The sequence below is a fragment of the Nomascus leucogenys genome, chromosome 2 (genome assembly GCF_006542625.1).
Source record: "Nomascus leucogenys isolate Asia chromosome 2, Asia_NLE_v1, whole genome shotgun sequence".
In the NCBI taxonomy this organism is placed as follows: domain Eukaryota; kingdom Metazoa; phylum Chordata; class Mammalia; order Primates; family Hylobatidae; genus Nomascus; species Nomascus leucogenys.
The window spans coordinates 927,863-943,695 of NC_044382.1; the positions used below are offsets into that span (position 1 = coordinate 927,863).

A 15,833-nucleotide genomic window follows, 5' to 3' on the forward strand; every position below is an offset into this window, starting at 1 on the left:
AACAAGAGTGAGCAAAACATGAACGGGGCAGGCAGGTGACTGGGGGAGTGGGTGGGCAGAGGAAACAGTGAAGGGAAGGATGAAAGCCAGCATAATGCATCAGAGAATCAAAACTCTACAATGTCACAAAGCTAACAACAAAACATCCTAATGACAAATATACACTTGCACTTAGATTAAAGTCATACTGAATTAACTCACTAAGAATTAACTCACTAAGGAGGGGAAAAAAAATCCCAGGGCCATGAGCCACCTGTAAATTCAATAACTGCTTTGTTCCAAAATGAGAGCAAAAACAATGATTTACATATACCTACAAGAGTCTCAAATCCTCTCAGAAGGGTTTCTTATGTACATGAGAAATAAAAGTACAAATAACAACAGTGCAGCGCAGGGTTTCATGGAGCAAAGTTCCTATCCATCCTACACAAGCGTTGTGTATTATTCTGCATGCCACAGTGCCGTTTTAAGAAAACCAGACAAATTCTGCAGTTTGAAGAAGGCAGATCAAATGGTCAAAGATCTTAACCATACCAAATAAAGAAAAACTAAAGGATATGGTAGATAAGAATGATCAAAACCTAAAGGAAGTGTTTTTTCCTATTCTCTCATAAAAGACTGGACTCAAAGAGCAGAAGGAAGACATGCCTGTAATCCGAGCACTTTGGGAGGCCGAGGCGGGCGGATCACAAAGTCAGGAGATCGAGACCATCCTGGCTAACACGGTGAAACCCCGCCTCTACTAAAAATACAAAAAAAAAAATAGCCAGGAGTGGTGATGGGCGCCTATAGTCCCAGCTACTCAGGAGGCTGAGGCAGGAGAATGGCGTGAACCCGGGAGGCGGAGCTTGCAGTGAGCCGAGATCGCGCCACTGTACTCCAGCCTGGGCAACAGAGACTCCGTCTCAAAAAAAAAAAAAAAAAAAAAAAAAAAATCTAACAGGAAAGGCCAAGGCCGAATAGAAGAGGTTGGCAAACACTGTTAACTATTTGAGACACCCTGTGCTGTGACGCAGTGGAGTATCCTACAAAGAATCTGAGTTGCATGGATGGGAAAAATGGCAAAGTTCATTTATCTTTAAGGTCTTTCAGTTTTAAGATTCTAGGATTCTAAGAATTATAAAAAGTAAAAATGTGCTGCTCTCAGTGCAAAGCAGGTATTTGCAGGAAGGCAATTACAAGAGTACCATTCTCTCACATGTGTGTGGTTCTTTATGCCCACCACAGCCTTTTCATGTTTTCACTGAGTCACAATCCTGTGAGATAGGCAGTTACAACCTGAAGCTTATCAGGACCCTTTGTGAAACATGTTTTGAGAAAATGAAGTCAACTGAAAACTTCTCGGTATCAGGTAAACAGCTCATTCTAACCAGACCTACAGGGATGCTGTTTTTTCTTTTGTTGTTTTTTTTTTTTTTTTTGAGATGGAGTCTCGCTCTGTCGCCCAGGCTGGAGTGCAGTGGCGCAATCTCGGCTCGCTGCAAGCTCCGCCTCTCGGGTTCACGCCATTCTCCTGCCTCAGCCTCTCCGAGCAGCTGGGACTACAGGCGCCCGCCACCACACCTGGCAAATTTTTTTTTAATTTTTATTTTTAGTAGAGATGGGGTTTCACCGTGTTAGCCAGGATGGTGTCAACCTCCTGATCTGCCCATCTTGGCCTCCCAAAGTGCTAGGATTACAGGCGTGAGCCACCGCGCCTGGCCGATGCTGTCTTTTTACTACTTTCTAGTGCAAAGAATATTGAGAGGTGACCGCTTCTACCTATGTGATCCCCACTTGTAAGATCTTGCTTTACAAACTAAAAAGCATCCTCCAATACAAAGACCTACTTATGACTCTAATAAATGCACTTGAGGCCGGGCGCGGTGGCTCACGCTTGTAATCCCAGCACTCTGGGAGGCCGAGGTGGGCGGATCACGAGGTTAGGAGATCGAGACCACGGTGAAACCCTGTCTCTACTAAAAATACAAAAAAATTAGCCAGGCGTGGTGGCGGGTGCCTGTAGTCCCAGCTACTTGGAGAGGCTGAGGCAGGAGAATGGCGTGAACCCGGGAGGCGGAGCTTGCAGCGAGCCGAGATTGCGCCACTGCACTCCAGCCTGGGTGACAGAGCCAGACTCCGACTCAAAAAAAAAACAAACAAAAAAAATGCACTTGAAGCCCAATGGTGGATGTCACCTACATCTGCTTGCTTTTGGGAATTCTTTTTTGAGACAGAGTTTCGCTCTGTCGCCCAGGCTGGAGTGCAATGGCGCGGTCTCGGCTCACTGCCAGCTCCGCCTCCCAGGTTCACGCCATTCTCCTGCCTCAGCCTCCCGAGTAGCTGGGACAACAGGCGCCCGCCACCATGCCCGGCTCATTTTTTGTATTTTTAGTAGAGGCGGGGTTTCACCGTGTTAGCCAGGATGGTCTCAATCTCCTGACCTCGTGATCCGCCCGCCTTGGCTTCCCAAAGCGCTGGGATTACAGGTGTGAGCCACCACACCCAGCCGGGACTTCTTTTAAATTGAAAATTAATCTGCTCTTCACTACCTGGAAAAAGAAAACAATATACATGAATAAAGTCAACAACAATAAAATTCTGGAATTAAAACATTATACTGAGTCCTGAGAAAGGAACAAAAGTAAATGAGAAGTTACTTTAGGGTAGATGGAGTAAAAACACTTTTCCCTATTCTTCCCACTAGGTACAACTAAAAGCACTGTATATTATGTGTAAAACAAACATAAAACTCTGAAAAAAGGAGAGAAGGCAGAATAGCCGGAGACTGCAGGACCTGATGAATGGCACAGGGATGAGTTCCCTGGGTTTATCTTTTGCCTCAGATATTCCAGACATGCGGCTAAGAAGCCAGGAACATGGAAATACCAAGGGGTACAGACCCCCAAAAATCCCAACAAAAGCCAAAAGACCAGGGAAGGGCTGCCTAAAAGGACAAAAGTTTTAGATAAGAACCACTCTACTCAAGCTTAACACTAAAGAAAAAAACGTGGTCCCATCTCTACCCATGCCAGCATGAGCAAGTGGAGAGCCTGGTAGACTTCTGCTGCAAGAGAAAGAAAGGAGGCGATATGGAACTCCCCCGGCCTCCTCCCTCTGAGGTGGTGTCAGAGGAGGCCAAGCAGAGTCAAGACTTTCACCATCTCCCTGCGATAAAGAGGACACGCCAATGTGGTGCCTGTGGAGACCGTGTGAAAAGCCAAAACTACCACCTCCACCAGCAGCCACGAGGAGCCCCTACTCCCAGGTGTCAACGAAAGCTAAGTGGAACCCAAACTTCCACCTCCACTGGCAGTAAGGAGACAGTGCCCTGGTTCCCTTGCCACAGCAGTGCCAGGCAAAGAAAACCAAACTAAAGAGTTTAAATACGATCCAGAGTCTCATAACATGAGTGAGTCCAGTTTCAAATGAAAATAGCTCATCACACCAAGACACGAGGATACCAAATGCAGATAAACACAGCTTCCAACCCTGAGATGACAGAAACAGAATTACCCAACCAAGACAAAGGAATCATGACAAAAATGCTTCACTGAGAAATTACAAACATGCTTGAAATAAAAAAAAATAAAAAATAAAAAAAAACAGGAAGACTGAGCAAAGAAAAAAAAAGTTCAGGCAAATAAAACATTTAAAACCAAATGGAAATATTAGAACTGAAAAATAAAATAAATGAAGGCTAGGTGCAGTGGCTCATGCCTATAATCCCAGCACTTTGCAGGCTGAAGCAGGAGGATCACTTGAGGCCAGGAGTTCAAGACCAGCCTTGTTAACATGGCAAAATCTCGTCTCTACAAACAAACAAACAAAACTAGCCAGGCATGGAGGCACGTGCCTGTGGTCCCAGCTACTTGGGAGGCTGAGGTGGGAGGGCTGCTTGAGCCCGAGAGGTCAAGGCTGCAGTGAGCCAAGATTGTGCCACTGCACTCCAGTCCGAGACCTCATCTCTTGATTGACTGACTGATTGATAGATCAGAACACAGACCAACAACAACAATAACAAAAAGAACAAAGTCTCTGGGACTTGTGGGACTGTAACAAAAGATCTAACATTCATGTCATCAGAGCCTTGGACGCTGAGAACACGGAGGACAGGGCTGAAAAAGTACTCAAAGAAATAATGGCTGAAGATTCTCACAATATGGCAATAAATATAAAGCAACAGATTCAAGAAGCACAGTGAACCCCTACACAGGAAAAACCCAAAGGAATCCACAGCAAGACACATCATAATTAAACTTTTGAAAACTAAAGACAAAGAAAAAACATCTTGAAGGCAGCCGGAGAAAAATAACACCTTACCTGCAGGAGAAAAACAAATTTGAATGACAACAGATTTCTCATGATAAGCCATGGAGGCCAGAAGGAAGTAGCAAAATATTTCTCAAGTGTTGAAAGAACTGTCAAACCCAGAATCTTATATCCAGTGAAAACATCCTTCAGGAATGAAGGAGAAATAAAGACAATCTCAGATGACAAAAAACTAACAGAATCTGCTGCCAGCGTATCTACCCAAAGGGAACCACTAGAAAAGTTCTCTAAATACAAAGGAAATGATAAAAGAAGGACTTTGGAAGAAGAAAACAACATAGGTAAACAAAAAAATATGGGCAAATACGAGATTTCCTGAAGTTTTCTAAATCATGTTTGACAATTTAAAACGTTTTGGCTCAACATGGTGGCTCACACCTGTAATCCCAGCACTTTGGGAGGCCGAAGTGGGTGGATCATGAGGTCAGGAGTTCGAGATCAGCCTGACCAACATGGTGAAACCTCGTCTCCATTAAAATTCAAAAATTAGCCAGGCATGGTGGCGCGCACCTGTAATCCCAGCTACTTGGGAGGCAAGGTAGGAGAATCGTTTGAACCCGGGAGGCGGAACTTGCAGTGAGCCAAGATCATGCCACTACACTCTAGCATGGGCAACAGAGCGAGACTCTGTCTCAAAAAAAAAAAAAAAAAAAAATCATAAAACTAATGTGATTCTAAATTTACGTAAAGAAAATATTCTGAACTATTATCAATGGCAGTGAATAAAAGGATGTAAAGAGAGTTAAGGTTTGATATTTCCCTTGAACTGGTAAAATAACACCCACTAGACTGTGGTAAGTTATACATATAGTGTGATACCCAGAGGAACCATGAAACATCTACACAAACGGACACACTCAAAAACACTACAGAAGAATCAAAATGGAATCTAAAAATATGACCCAACTATATACTGTCCACAGAAACTCACTTCAGATGTAATAATAGATGCAGGAAATGGCAAGAGATATATAATGCAAAGTTGATCAAAGGAAAGCAGGAGTGGTTATATTAATATCAGATAAAGTGGACTTGAGAGGAAATAAAATTGCCAGAGACAGAAAATAACATTATGTAATAATAAAGGGTCAATCCCTCAAGATGACACAGCAATTCTAAGTGTGCTTCCAAACAAGAGAAACGCAAAATATTTTACACAAAAACCGAGAGAACTAAAAGGAAAATAGAATCTACAATTATCGTTGGAAACTTTAATACTTCTCTCTCCACAATCGACAGAACACGACAAAAACCTCACTACCATCGACCTAATAGACATTAAGTTAATATATAGGAGCTAACAGATATTTATAGAACATTCTACCCAAAAACAGAAAACACGTTCTTTTCTAGTACTCAAGAAACATATGCCAGGATGGACCCTATCCTACGCCATCCAACAAACTTCAACAAATTAAAAAGAACTGAAATCACACAGAATGTTCACTTTCTGACCACACTGAAATCATATTAAAAATCGATAACGGAGCTGGGGGTAAAGTGCTTGCAGTCCCACCTACTTCAGAGGCTGAGGTGGGGGGATTGCTTGGGCCTCAGGAGTCGGAAGCCAACCTGGGTAACACAGCCAGACCTTGTCCCAAAATAATAAATAAACAAATAAAATATACTGAGCTGGTGAAAATGAAAATACAAATATCAAAATTTGTTGCTGGACATAGCTTCTAAAGCAGGGTTGGGAGGAAAATTTCCACATTAAATGCATAAAGACAGAAGTCTAAATAAAAACAGAAGTCTCAATTCAATAATCTAAGCTATCGCCTCAAGAAGCTAGAAAAAAAAAGGAGCAAATGCAAGAAGGAAGGAAGGAAATACTAAAGAGCAGAACTCAATGAAATAAAAGTCTCCATATTGTTTTTGTCTAAAAAGCAATACCAGGATTTTTTTTTTTTTTTTAAAGCTGTTTCTGCCGAAGGAGGGCACGCCTTCCTTGGGCTACACTGGAAGGCACTGGATACCAGGCCGTGGCTTTAGGTCACACTGTGAGGAGCAGGGGGCCCAGCCTGGCCATACCCAACCACCCAAAGTCTCACTCTCCACAGGGGCCTCCTCCCGTGGCACGGATCCTGCACCAGGCTCTCCACTCATCACGCCTCTAGTTATCCAGGTCCTTGGCATCTCCCTCTCCTCCCATGCGTCTGTCTTGGCCTCTGAGACTAAAGAACATTTCTTTTCTCCTCTCTGTGGACCACGTCCTGACAAAAGTGCCTCGTCACTAGACCCCAGTAGCCTGGAGTGTGTTCCCTGTGGCCACGCACAGCTGCACCGTTCTGAGGCTCAAAGAGCCGATTCCTTCCTGGGGCCTCGGAACTGGTTTTGCAGATGTTGGCAGAAGGATGGACACATAGATCAATGAAACAGAATAAAAAATCCAGAAACAGATTCACACAGATATGCTCAACTGATTTTTGCCAAAGGTGCAAAAGCAATTCAATGAAGGTAAGATCATCTTTCAATAACGCTGCTGGAGCAACCGGACATCGACAGTCCACACACACACAAAAAGAACCTGGAGCTAATCCTCACATCTTTTAAGTCAGTCTGAAGTCAAAATGGATCATAGACTTAAATGTAACACAAGACCATAAAACTTTTAAAAGAAAGCCTAAGAGGAAAATCTTTGGGACTTAGAACTATTCAAAGAGTTCTTGGACTTGAAACAAAAATCAGGATCCACAGAAGAAAAAACTGATAAACTGGGCTTCATTAAAATTAAAAACTTTTCCTGTGCAATGACCTTGTAAAAAGCTACATACTGAGAGAAATACGTGTAAACCACATATTCCACCAATGACTCGTACCTAGAATAAAGGATTCCCAGTAAAAAAGCAAATAATCTAATTAGAACACGGACAATGACAAGAAGAAATGTCACAGAAGAAAAACATTACAGATGACAAATAAGCACCTGCAAAGATGTTGGGTATCTTTATTGGGGAAATGTAAATCAAAACCATGAAATGACTACACATCTACCAGAATGGCTAACATAAAAACAGTGACAACACCAAATGCTGGTGAGGATGCAGAGAAAGTGAATCACCCATGCACTGCTGGTTACAAGGTAAAGCAGTACTGACACTACAGAAAACCACTTAGCAATTTCTTAAAAAATTAAATACACAACCCTCAAATGACCCAGTAACTGCACTCCTGGACATTTATCCTAGAGAAATGAATAACTATATTCACACAATAACCTGCACACTGAATGTTCACAGCAGCTTTATTTGTAACAGCCCCAAATTAGAAGCCACCCAGATTTCCTTCAGCAGGTAAATGGTTAAACTAACCACGAGACATTTATATCATAGACTACTACTCTCGTCTATTTAAAGGAACAAACTATCAATACATGCAACCAGGACAAATATCCAAATAATTAACCTGAGTGGAAAAGCCCATCTCAAAAGACTGCATACAGTATGATTCCATTCAGTAGCATCCTTTTTTTTTTTTTTTTTTTTTTTTTTTTTGAAAAGGAGTCTTGCTCTGTTGCCCAGGCTGGAGTGCAGTGGCACGATCTCAGCTCACTGCAACCTCCACCTTCCAGGTTCACGCTATTCTCCCACCTCAGTCTCCCGAGTAGCTGGGACTACAGGCACCTGCCACCATGCCTGGCTAATTTTGTTTTTGTATTTTTAGTAGAGACGGGGTTTCACCATATTAGCCAGGATGGTCTCGATCCCCTGACCTGGTGATCTGCCTGCCTCGGCCTCCCAAAGTGCTGGGATTATAGGCATGAGCCACCGTGCCCAGGTTGGTAGCATTCTTAAAACAGCAAAACTTAGAAGCAGTGAGCTGGGGCAGGAACAAAGTAGGTATGGCTATAAGAGTGTAACAAAAGGATCTTCTGGTGATAGAAATGTTCTATATCCTTTTCTAAATGGACATATAATTGTGTATGTTTATGGGGAACAATGTGATGTTTCCACACAGTTATGCATTGTGGAATGATCAAATCAGGCTAATCAACATATCCACCACCTCAAATATTTATTTGTGGTGAAAACATTTAATATCCATTCTTTTAGCTGTTTAAAAAATACACATTATTATTAACTATAGTTACTATGCTATGCAACAGATCACCAGACCTATTCCTCCTGTGTAAATGAAACTGCGCACCCTCTGACCAACATCTCTCCTTTCCACTCTGTCCCCTGTCCCCAAGCCTCTGGGAACAACCATTCTACACTCTACTTCTATGAGTTTGACTTTTAAAGACCTTACACATAAATGAGATCATGTTGTATTTGTCTGTGTCTGGCTTATTTCACAAAATATTCTGTATCTTGACTGTTCTGTGTACGATAATGTGAAACTATAGTTTTGAAAGATGCTACTATTGGAGGGAGTTGGGTAAAGGGGATAGGATTGTTCTGCATTATTTCTTGTAAGTGCATGTGAATCTACAAGTATCTCAAAATAAACAGTTTAAGGAAAAAAAGTGAATGGGCACCTAAGGTCACAGTCCTGCCTTTAACTGTAGTACTGTAGCACAATTTTGAAGAGCATTTAAAAACGTGGGGGAAAAAGTGAAGCCTGCCAGCCATTCTGCAACAACTTCAAAGAAAATGGTATGAACTGATTCATGAGGCAGAAATACTTTGGTTCTGCAAGAATGTATGACATATAATAGCAAACAAACATGATTCTGAACTAAGTGGTATTATTTTCTCTCTTCCAAGCGGATGCCGGGAGAAATCAATGATAGTTTTCAGAGGGCAAAGATGATACAATTGCTTTAAGAAGTAAAGCAGCAGCTCTACCCCCAAACGGATCATTCCATCCAATGTTCCGACAGAACATTAGAATAAAGCGTAAACTGCAAAAGCTCAGAAAAAATAAAAGGATTTGTCCAAAGGAAGTAAAACCAGTAAAAGAAGACTGCTATTACAGATGTGTAATGCTGTCCAACAGGATATGTGAGATAAACAAATGTCTCTTTGAAACTACACTTCCAAGAAAGAAACACAGACGTCTAGAGGTGATAAAGTAAAGCATCTGAAATGGAAAAGCAAGGGATCACCAAAAATGAAGGGGTCATAAAGAACTGCCCTACCGCTGCAGGCATTTACACTTAGAGGCTTTCATGGACATTAAATCAGTACGAAAATTTATGGCCTGGTGCAGTGGCTCATGCCTGTAATCCCAGCAATTTGGGAGGCCGAGGAGGGCGAATCACTTGAGGTCAGGAGTTTGAGACCAGCCTAGCCAACAGATGAAATCTCGTCTCTGCTAAAAATACAAAAAATTAGCTGGGCATGGTGGTGGGTGCCTGTAATCTCAGCTACTCAGGAGGCTGAAGCAGAAGAATCGCTTCAACCAGGGAGAAGGAGGCTGCAGTGAGCCGGTATCGTGCCACTGCACTCCAGCCTGGGCGACAGAGACTCCCTCTCAAAAAAACAAACAAACAAAAAAAACAGCAAATTTGTGACTAGTGACCCTAACTTTAAATAAAGTTTGTGAAAAGCCTTAGTGAGTATGAATTACAGTTTGTAAAATATATACTGTAAGATTATGAAAACCTTGAATTGGAAAAACATACCTCTGCCATGAGGAAGACTGGAAGAACAAAGAGGGTCTCAACATTCTGTAATGTTCCATTTCTTTTGCATTAAAAAAATTATACACAAAAATGATAAAGTATTCACTGTTAATTCTGGCAGTCAGTATATGGACACTTTGCCACACAGTACTTTTCTGTTCTTCAAATTTAGAAACAGCTAGACTGGGAAATATAACAGAAAAGGGCATCTTCATCTTGCATTTCACTGGCCTTTATTTTTAGAAGCCTTAGCTAGTTCAGCCCACACAGAAAAAAACATTCCAAACCATTTACAATGTTGATGTCTGTTGAATATGACTTTCTGTACATTTTAAAACATGTATTTGTATTTATTTTTTTAAAAACTGTTATTTTATGATATATAAAATATTTACAGGACTAAAACCTTTTATATAACTGTATTTTTAAGAAACTAAGAGTGCAATTCCTCTTTTTTTTAAAGACAGAGTCTTGTTCTGTCACCCAGGCTGGAGTGCACTGCCACAATGTCACCTCACTTCAACCTCCGCTTCCCAGGTTCAAGCAATTCTCATGCCTCAGCCTCCCAAGTAGGTGATACTACAGGTGGGAACCACCACGCCCAGCTGACTTTTGTATTTTTGGTAGAGATTGGGTTTTGCCATGTTGCTCATGCTGGTCTTGAACTCCTGGCCTCAAGATATCCACCCACCTCAGCCTCCCAAAGTGTTGTGATTACAGGTGTGAGCCACCGTGCCCGGCCTAAGGGTGCAAATCTTGACGACTTCATCTAGTGACTTTTTTGAAGAAGCAACTGTACAGTAGGCTAGACACACCTGCCCAAGGCTGGTGAAGAGCTCCTTAACATGATAAAAAAATTTATAGGCATTGACATATTGTCAAAATATAACTTTCAATATTGTTGGCTTAAAAAACATTTATTTCCTAATAGTTCTTGCTGGATCAATTATGGCTCTATAATCACAAGTCCTCATAAATCAAGTTTTTAAAAATATGCTTAAATCTTGATCATCAGCAGGTTCAAATGGTCAAAATTTTCTACTTACTGTTTTCTGTACTATATGAGAGGCTCCATTTTTTTGAGATTTGAATCTAAGAAAAACAGCTGTTTATAACATGATGAAATAAAGAAAGTATAGCCTCAGGGATGTATCACCAGAACATAGGGTTCATTAAAACAGAGGCTAGAAAAGAAGGGCTGGGCCCGGAGCAAAAAAAGAAACCAAAGACTAGTAGATAGTCTATAGCTGACAGAGAAGAATAAAACCACTGCGATGTAGCTAAGAAACTGATGAAGTATGGGGGAAAATGAGTCTTTAAAAGAATCCCCTAGCAGAAAAATTCTTGGCTTCTTTAGATTCAAAGACATATATACAAACCATAAGAAGTACAAATATGGAAGTCATACCTTTCAGGCCTAAAGTCTGCAACTGAAACAGTTTTCCCAGCTCAAAAGGTAGAACTCGTAACAGGTTGTTATTTAAATGGAGCTCCCTGTTGATGTAAAAATTCCAGGAAGTCAGAAAAGTATGTTAGCCTTTAACAGTTAAAATCAACAACATAGCTTCTAGGAATATAAGCACCTAAGAATGAAAAAATGTTACATTATATTTCAATGTCTAGTACAGTGTTTCTTAAACAACACGTGGCTTAAAAAAAAAAAAACTGCCAGAGAATACAAGAAACAAATTACCAGAAAAAATGAAATAATGGGGGAAAAGGACAAAATATAAGACCCAATTTTTAAAAAGTATTAGATTTAACAGACATATAAAATTACTCAACTGCTGTTATTAATCTCACTGCAGACTGGCAAGGCAGTTTGCAAACTGGCACCAGGTCACAGACCACACTGCGTATCACTGGTCTAGGACACGTAGGGTCTACTACACATTTAAGAAAGTGGAAATGATAAAGCAGCCTACCATGTGAATTCTTAAAAGAGAACTAAAATGATCATTTAGTTAACGACTCAAAAGAGCTTATAACCGCTGCACGATTAAGCTTATGATTGCTATCAACTAAAGTTGCATTTAAAAAATAACAGTGACTGTATTAACTATTCATGATTATTCTTAATAATTTATTTTTCAGAGATAATCATAATATAAATATCAAAGGAGTCTTCAAGGGTGGGCAGGGGGGACATGCGGGGGAAAGAACAACCAGAGACCCAATACTGATACAGCAGCAATGTAACACATTAAGTTTTATTTGTCAATTATTTTTTTTTTTTGAGTTGGAGTCTCGCTCTGTCTCCCAGGCTGAAGTGCAGTGATGCGATCTTGGCTCACTGCAAGCTCCGCCTCCTGGGTTCACGCCATTCTCCTGCCTCAGCCTCCCAAGCAGCTGGGACTACAGGCGCCCACCACCACGCCCGGCTAATTTTTTTTTTGGTATTTTTAGTAGAGACGGGGTTTCACTGTGTTAGCCAGGATGGTCTCGATCTCCTGACTTTGTGATCCGCCCACCTCGGGCTCCCAAAGTGCTGGGATTATAGGCGTGAGCCACCCCGCCCAGCCTATTTGTCAGTTTTTAAGTGTGCAAGAAATCTATTTGTATAATCTTTTGTTTTTGACATTTAAATGAATCTTGGTTACTGAGCAAGCCAGAAGGTCTGTGTGGCTGTAAACTGAACAAGAAGAGCAAGTTCTGATATCTGGCTCCTGTTTATTTCCAAATGCAATACACAGAAAAAAGGAGGTCCCTCGGCTGGGCGCGGTGGCTCGCGCCTGTAATCCCAGCACTTTGGGAGGCCGAGGCAGGCAGATCATTCGAGGTCAGGAGTTTGAGACCAGCCTGGCCAACATGGTGAAACCCCGTCTCTACTAAAAATACAAAAATTAGCTGGGTGTGGTGGCACACGCTTGTAATCCCAGCTACTCGAAAGGCTGAGGCAGGAGAATCACTTGAACCCGGAGGCAGAGGTTGCAGTGAGCCAAGATCACACTATTGCACTCCAGCCTGGGCGACTCTTGTAAAACTCCGTCTCCAAAAAAAAAAGAAAGAAAGAAAGAAAAAGAAAAGGAGGTCCTTCAAGTAAATTTGTTTCAGAGGACTAAAAACAGTCATAGAATAAACTCAGTTAAACCTAAAAAAAAGTCAAAAGACTGGAGTAGGAGCAATAGAGACAAAGACCTTTCAAAAGGTCCTTATTCCTTTTTACTACATGGCTAATGGCAGAAGGCAGCAGGAAAGCCAGTGGAACCATGTCAAAAAGTCAGTTAATATGAAATAGTACAAAATATTCCATTGGGATTAACATAATACATGGAATTTAGCTTTATATTTAACTTGGTTAGACCTTATCTACCTTATAAAACAGAAGTAAAATAATAATAATAATAATAATGGGCCAGCCACAGTGGCTCATGCCTGAAATTCCAATTCTCTGGGAGGCCAAGATGGGAGGATCTTTTGAGGCTAGGAGTTTAAGACCTGCCTGGGCAACATAGTGAGACCCTCATCTCTATCAAAATAAAAATAGCAATGACCATTTCTTTTCTTTCTTATTTTCTAGTGGGGAGGAGGGTAGAGACGGTCTTGCTCTGTCACCCAGGCTGGAGTGCAGTGGCATGATCTCTGCTCACTGCAACCTCAACCTCCTGGGCTCATGCCATCCCTCCACCTCAGCCTCCCGAGTAGCAGGGACTACAGGTGCATACCACGAAGCCCAGCTAATTATTTGGGAATTTTTTTTTGTAGAGACCAAGTTCTCGCTATGTTGACCAGACCGGTCTGAAACACCTGGGCTCACGCAATCAGCCCCCCTCAGCCCCTCAAAGTATTGGGATTACAGACATGAACCACCGCATGCAGCCTGCAATTACCATTTCTTAAAATACAGTATATGCCAGGCAAGGTACTAGTGTTTTTTTTACCCATTATCTCAAATATCCCTTATCCTGGGTCAAGAAGGTTGTCCAAGATCACACAACTCATAAATGGCGAAGTTAAGATTCCAACCTGAACTTACACATGTGAATCCAAATGCTACGTATTTCATGCTACAGGCCCCCAAATTTAATAATTAATTCTAGCTCTTTCAAGTCCAGGCTTTACTACTATCAAACATACAAGCCCTGGGATGGCAAAAAAGGTTTCACCAATTGGCAATGGTTTCCTGGACCCTGTGTTAAGGATGGTATGGTGCCCTGTTTGTCATGAGGAAGTATGTGGGATAACATAAGTGCCTTGCAGTCTACCCTCTCTCTGTCCAAACTTTTTCATTCAAAAATAAAGTATATTACACAAAATACAGTAATTAAAAAATTCAGCCAATGATCTACTTAATTATTAGCTGACATTCAATTTTCCCAAAAAACAAAACTATAAAGTTATAAAGGATATAGTTATGTTTCCTTTTATTCAAATACCATTAAATGAACAGTTTTGTTTCCTAACACAACAAATTTTTTTTGTTTTTGTTTTTGTTTTTTTTTGAGACGGACTCTCGCTCTGTCGCCCAGGCTGGAGTGCAGTGGCGTGATCTTGGCTCACTGCAAGCTCCACCTCCTGGGTTCACACCATTCTCCTGCCTCAGCCTCCTGAGCAGCTGGGACTACAGGTGCCTGCCACCATGCCCGGCTAATTTTTTGTATTTTTAGTAGAAATGGGGTTTCACCATGTTGGCCAGAACGGTCTCGATCTCCTGACCTCATGATCCTCCCGCAGCCTCCCAAAGTGCTGGGATTACAGGCATGAGCCACTGCGCCTGGCCTATATTTTGTTTTAGAGGTCATACAGCTAGTATGTATTAAGCTGAATATGCATACCTGAGTGATACCATGTTTCCGAGTTCTGCGGGTAAGCTACGAATTTTGTTAGATGACAGGTCCAAATACACCAGATTGTGAAGCTTGGCAATGTCTGAAGGAATTCGGGAGAGGGAATTGTCACTCAAATGCAAAGCTGTCAGGTGAGTTAGTGACCACAAAGATGCGCTTAAGCTTCTTACTTTTCCTGTAAGAGAAAAAAATACAGGAACAGATTATATAGTTTTCTCTACAATTTGTTCTGCAGATTCAGTAAGATTTAGATGTTTTTATGAGTAACTTAAATTATTATCCAAAAACTTGTGAGAAGGGGTTAACAGGAAATCTTACCTATTCTACAACAATTCATTGCTATGATTAAGTTATAAACTCCTCACTTAGCAGGTTAAAATAAAAAGTTAATGTACCAATACTACTTAGATTGCATCTTTATTTTTAGGAGCACAAAAAGAATTTATCCTTTTTTTTCTTTTGAAACGGAGTCTTGCTCTGTTTCCCAGGCTGCAGTGCAGTGGCGCGATCTCGGCTCACTGCAAGCTCCGCCTCCCAGGTTCACACCATTCTCCTGCCTCAGCCTCCCAAGTAGCTGGGATTACAGGCGCCCGCCACCATGCCCGGCTAATTTTTTTCTATTTTTAGTAGAGACGGGGTTTCACGGTGTTAACCAGGATGGTCTCGATCTCCTGACTTTGTGATCTACCCGCCTCGGCCTCCAAAAGTGCTGGGATTACAGCGTGAGCCACCGCGCCCGGCCAAATTTATCCTTTAAAATGATCTCAGATATGAGAGGGAAATATGATTAATTTATAGTAATGATAAATCCAATATCTGAACATCATGACTGGTTTGGACTTATGCAAAATAACACAAATTCTACTATCTCAGAGGCTGTTCATATCTCCAGAAAACAAGAATTTTGCCTAAAAACAAAAAGGAACACAAGGTACTCTTAGTTTCGTTGAGTTTTAAGAACAGAGTACCCTAGTGATAACTGCACGAAGAACCACATGGCTAGCAGCGTTTGTGTTATATGGTAACAAGTAAAAACACTTGTCCAGAAATATTTCATATAGTAAGTCAGACATTTATAATCAAATAGTAGTAGGCATAAGATTCAGTGACTAAGAACAGAATGATAAAACCTTTCAGTGCAATAGTAAATCTGTACTCTGACACTT

At 41.3% G+C, this 15,833-nt stretch overlaps 1 protein-coding gene across 2 annotated transcripts in view; it reads right to left on the reverse strand.

Annotated features, from left to right (window-relative positions):
- CNOT6 (CCR4-NOT transcription complex subunit 6) overlaps window positions 1–15,833 on the reverse strand; it is a 91,133-nt gene that overhangs the window by 13,529 nt on the left and 61,771 nt on the right. For both annotated transcript variants that reach the window (XM_030824179.1, XM_030824185.1), the window contains 2 exons: window positions 14,656–14,842; window positions 11,289–11,374 (listed from right to left, as the gene is read on the reverse strand). In XM_030824179.1, coding sequence (XP_030680039.1) covers window positions 11,289–11,374; window positions 14,656–14,842 — 273 coding nt within the window. The remainder of the gene's footprint in view (window positions 1–11,288; window positions 11,375–14,655; window positions 14,843–15,833) is intronic.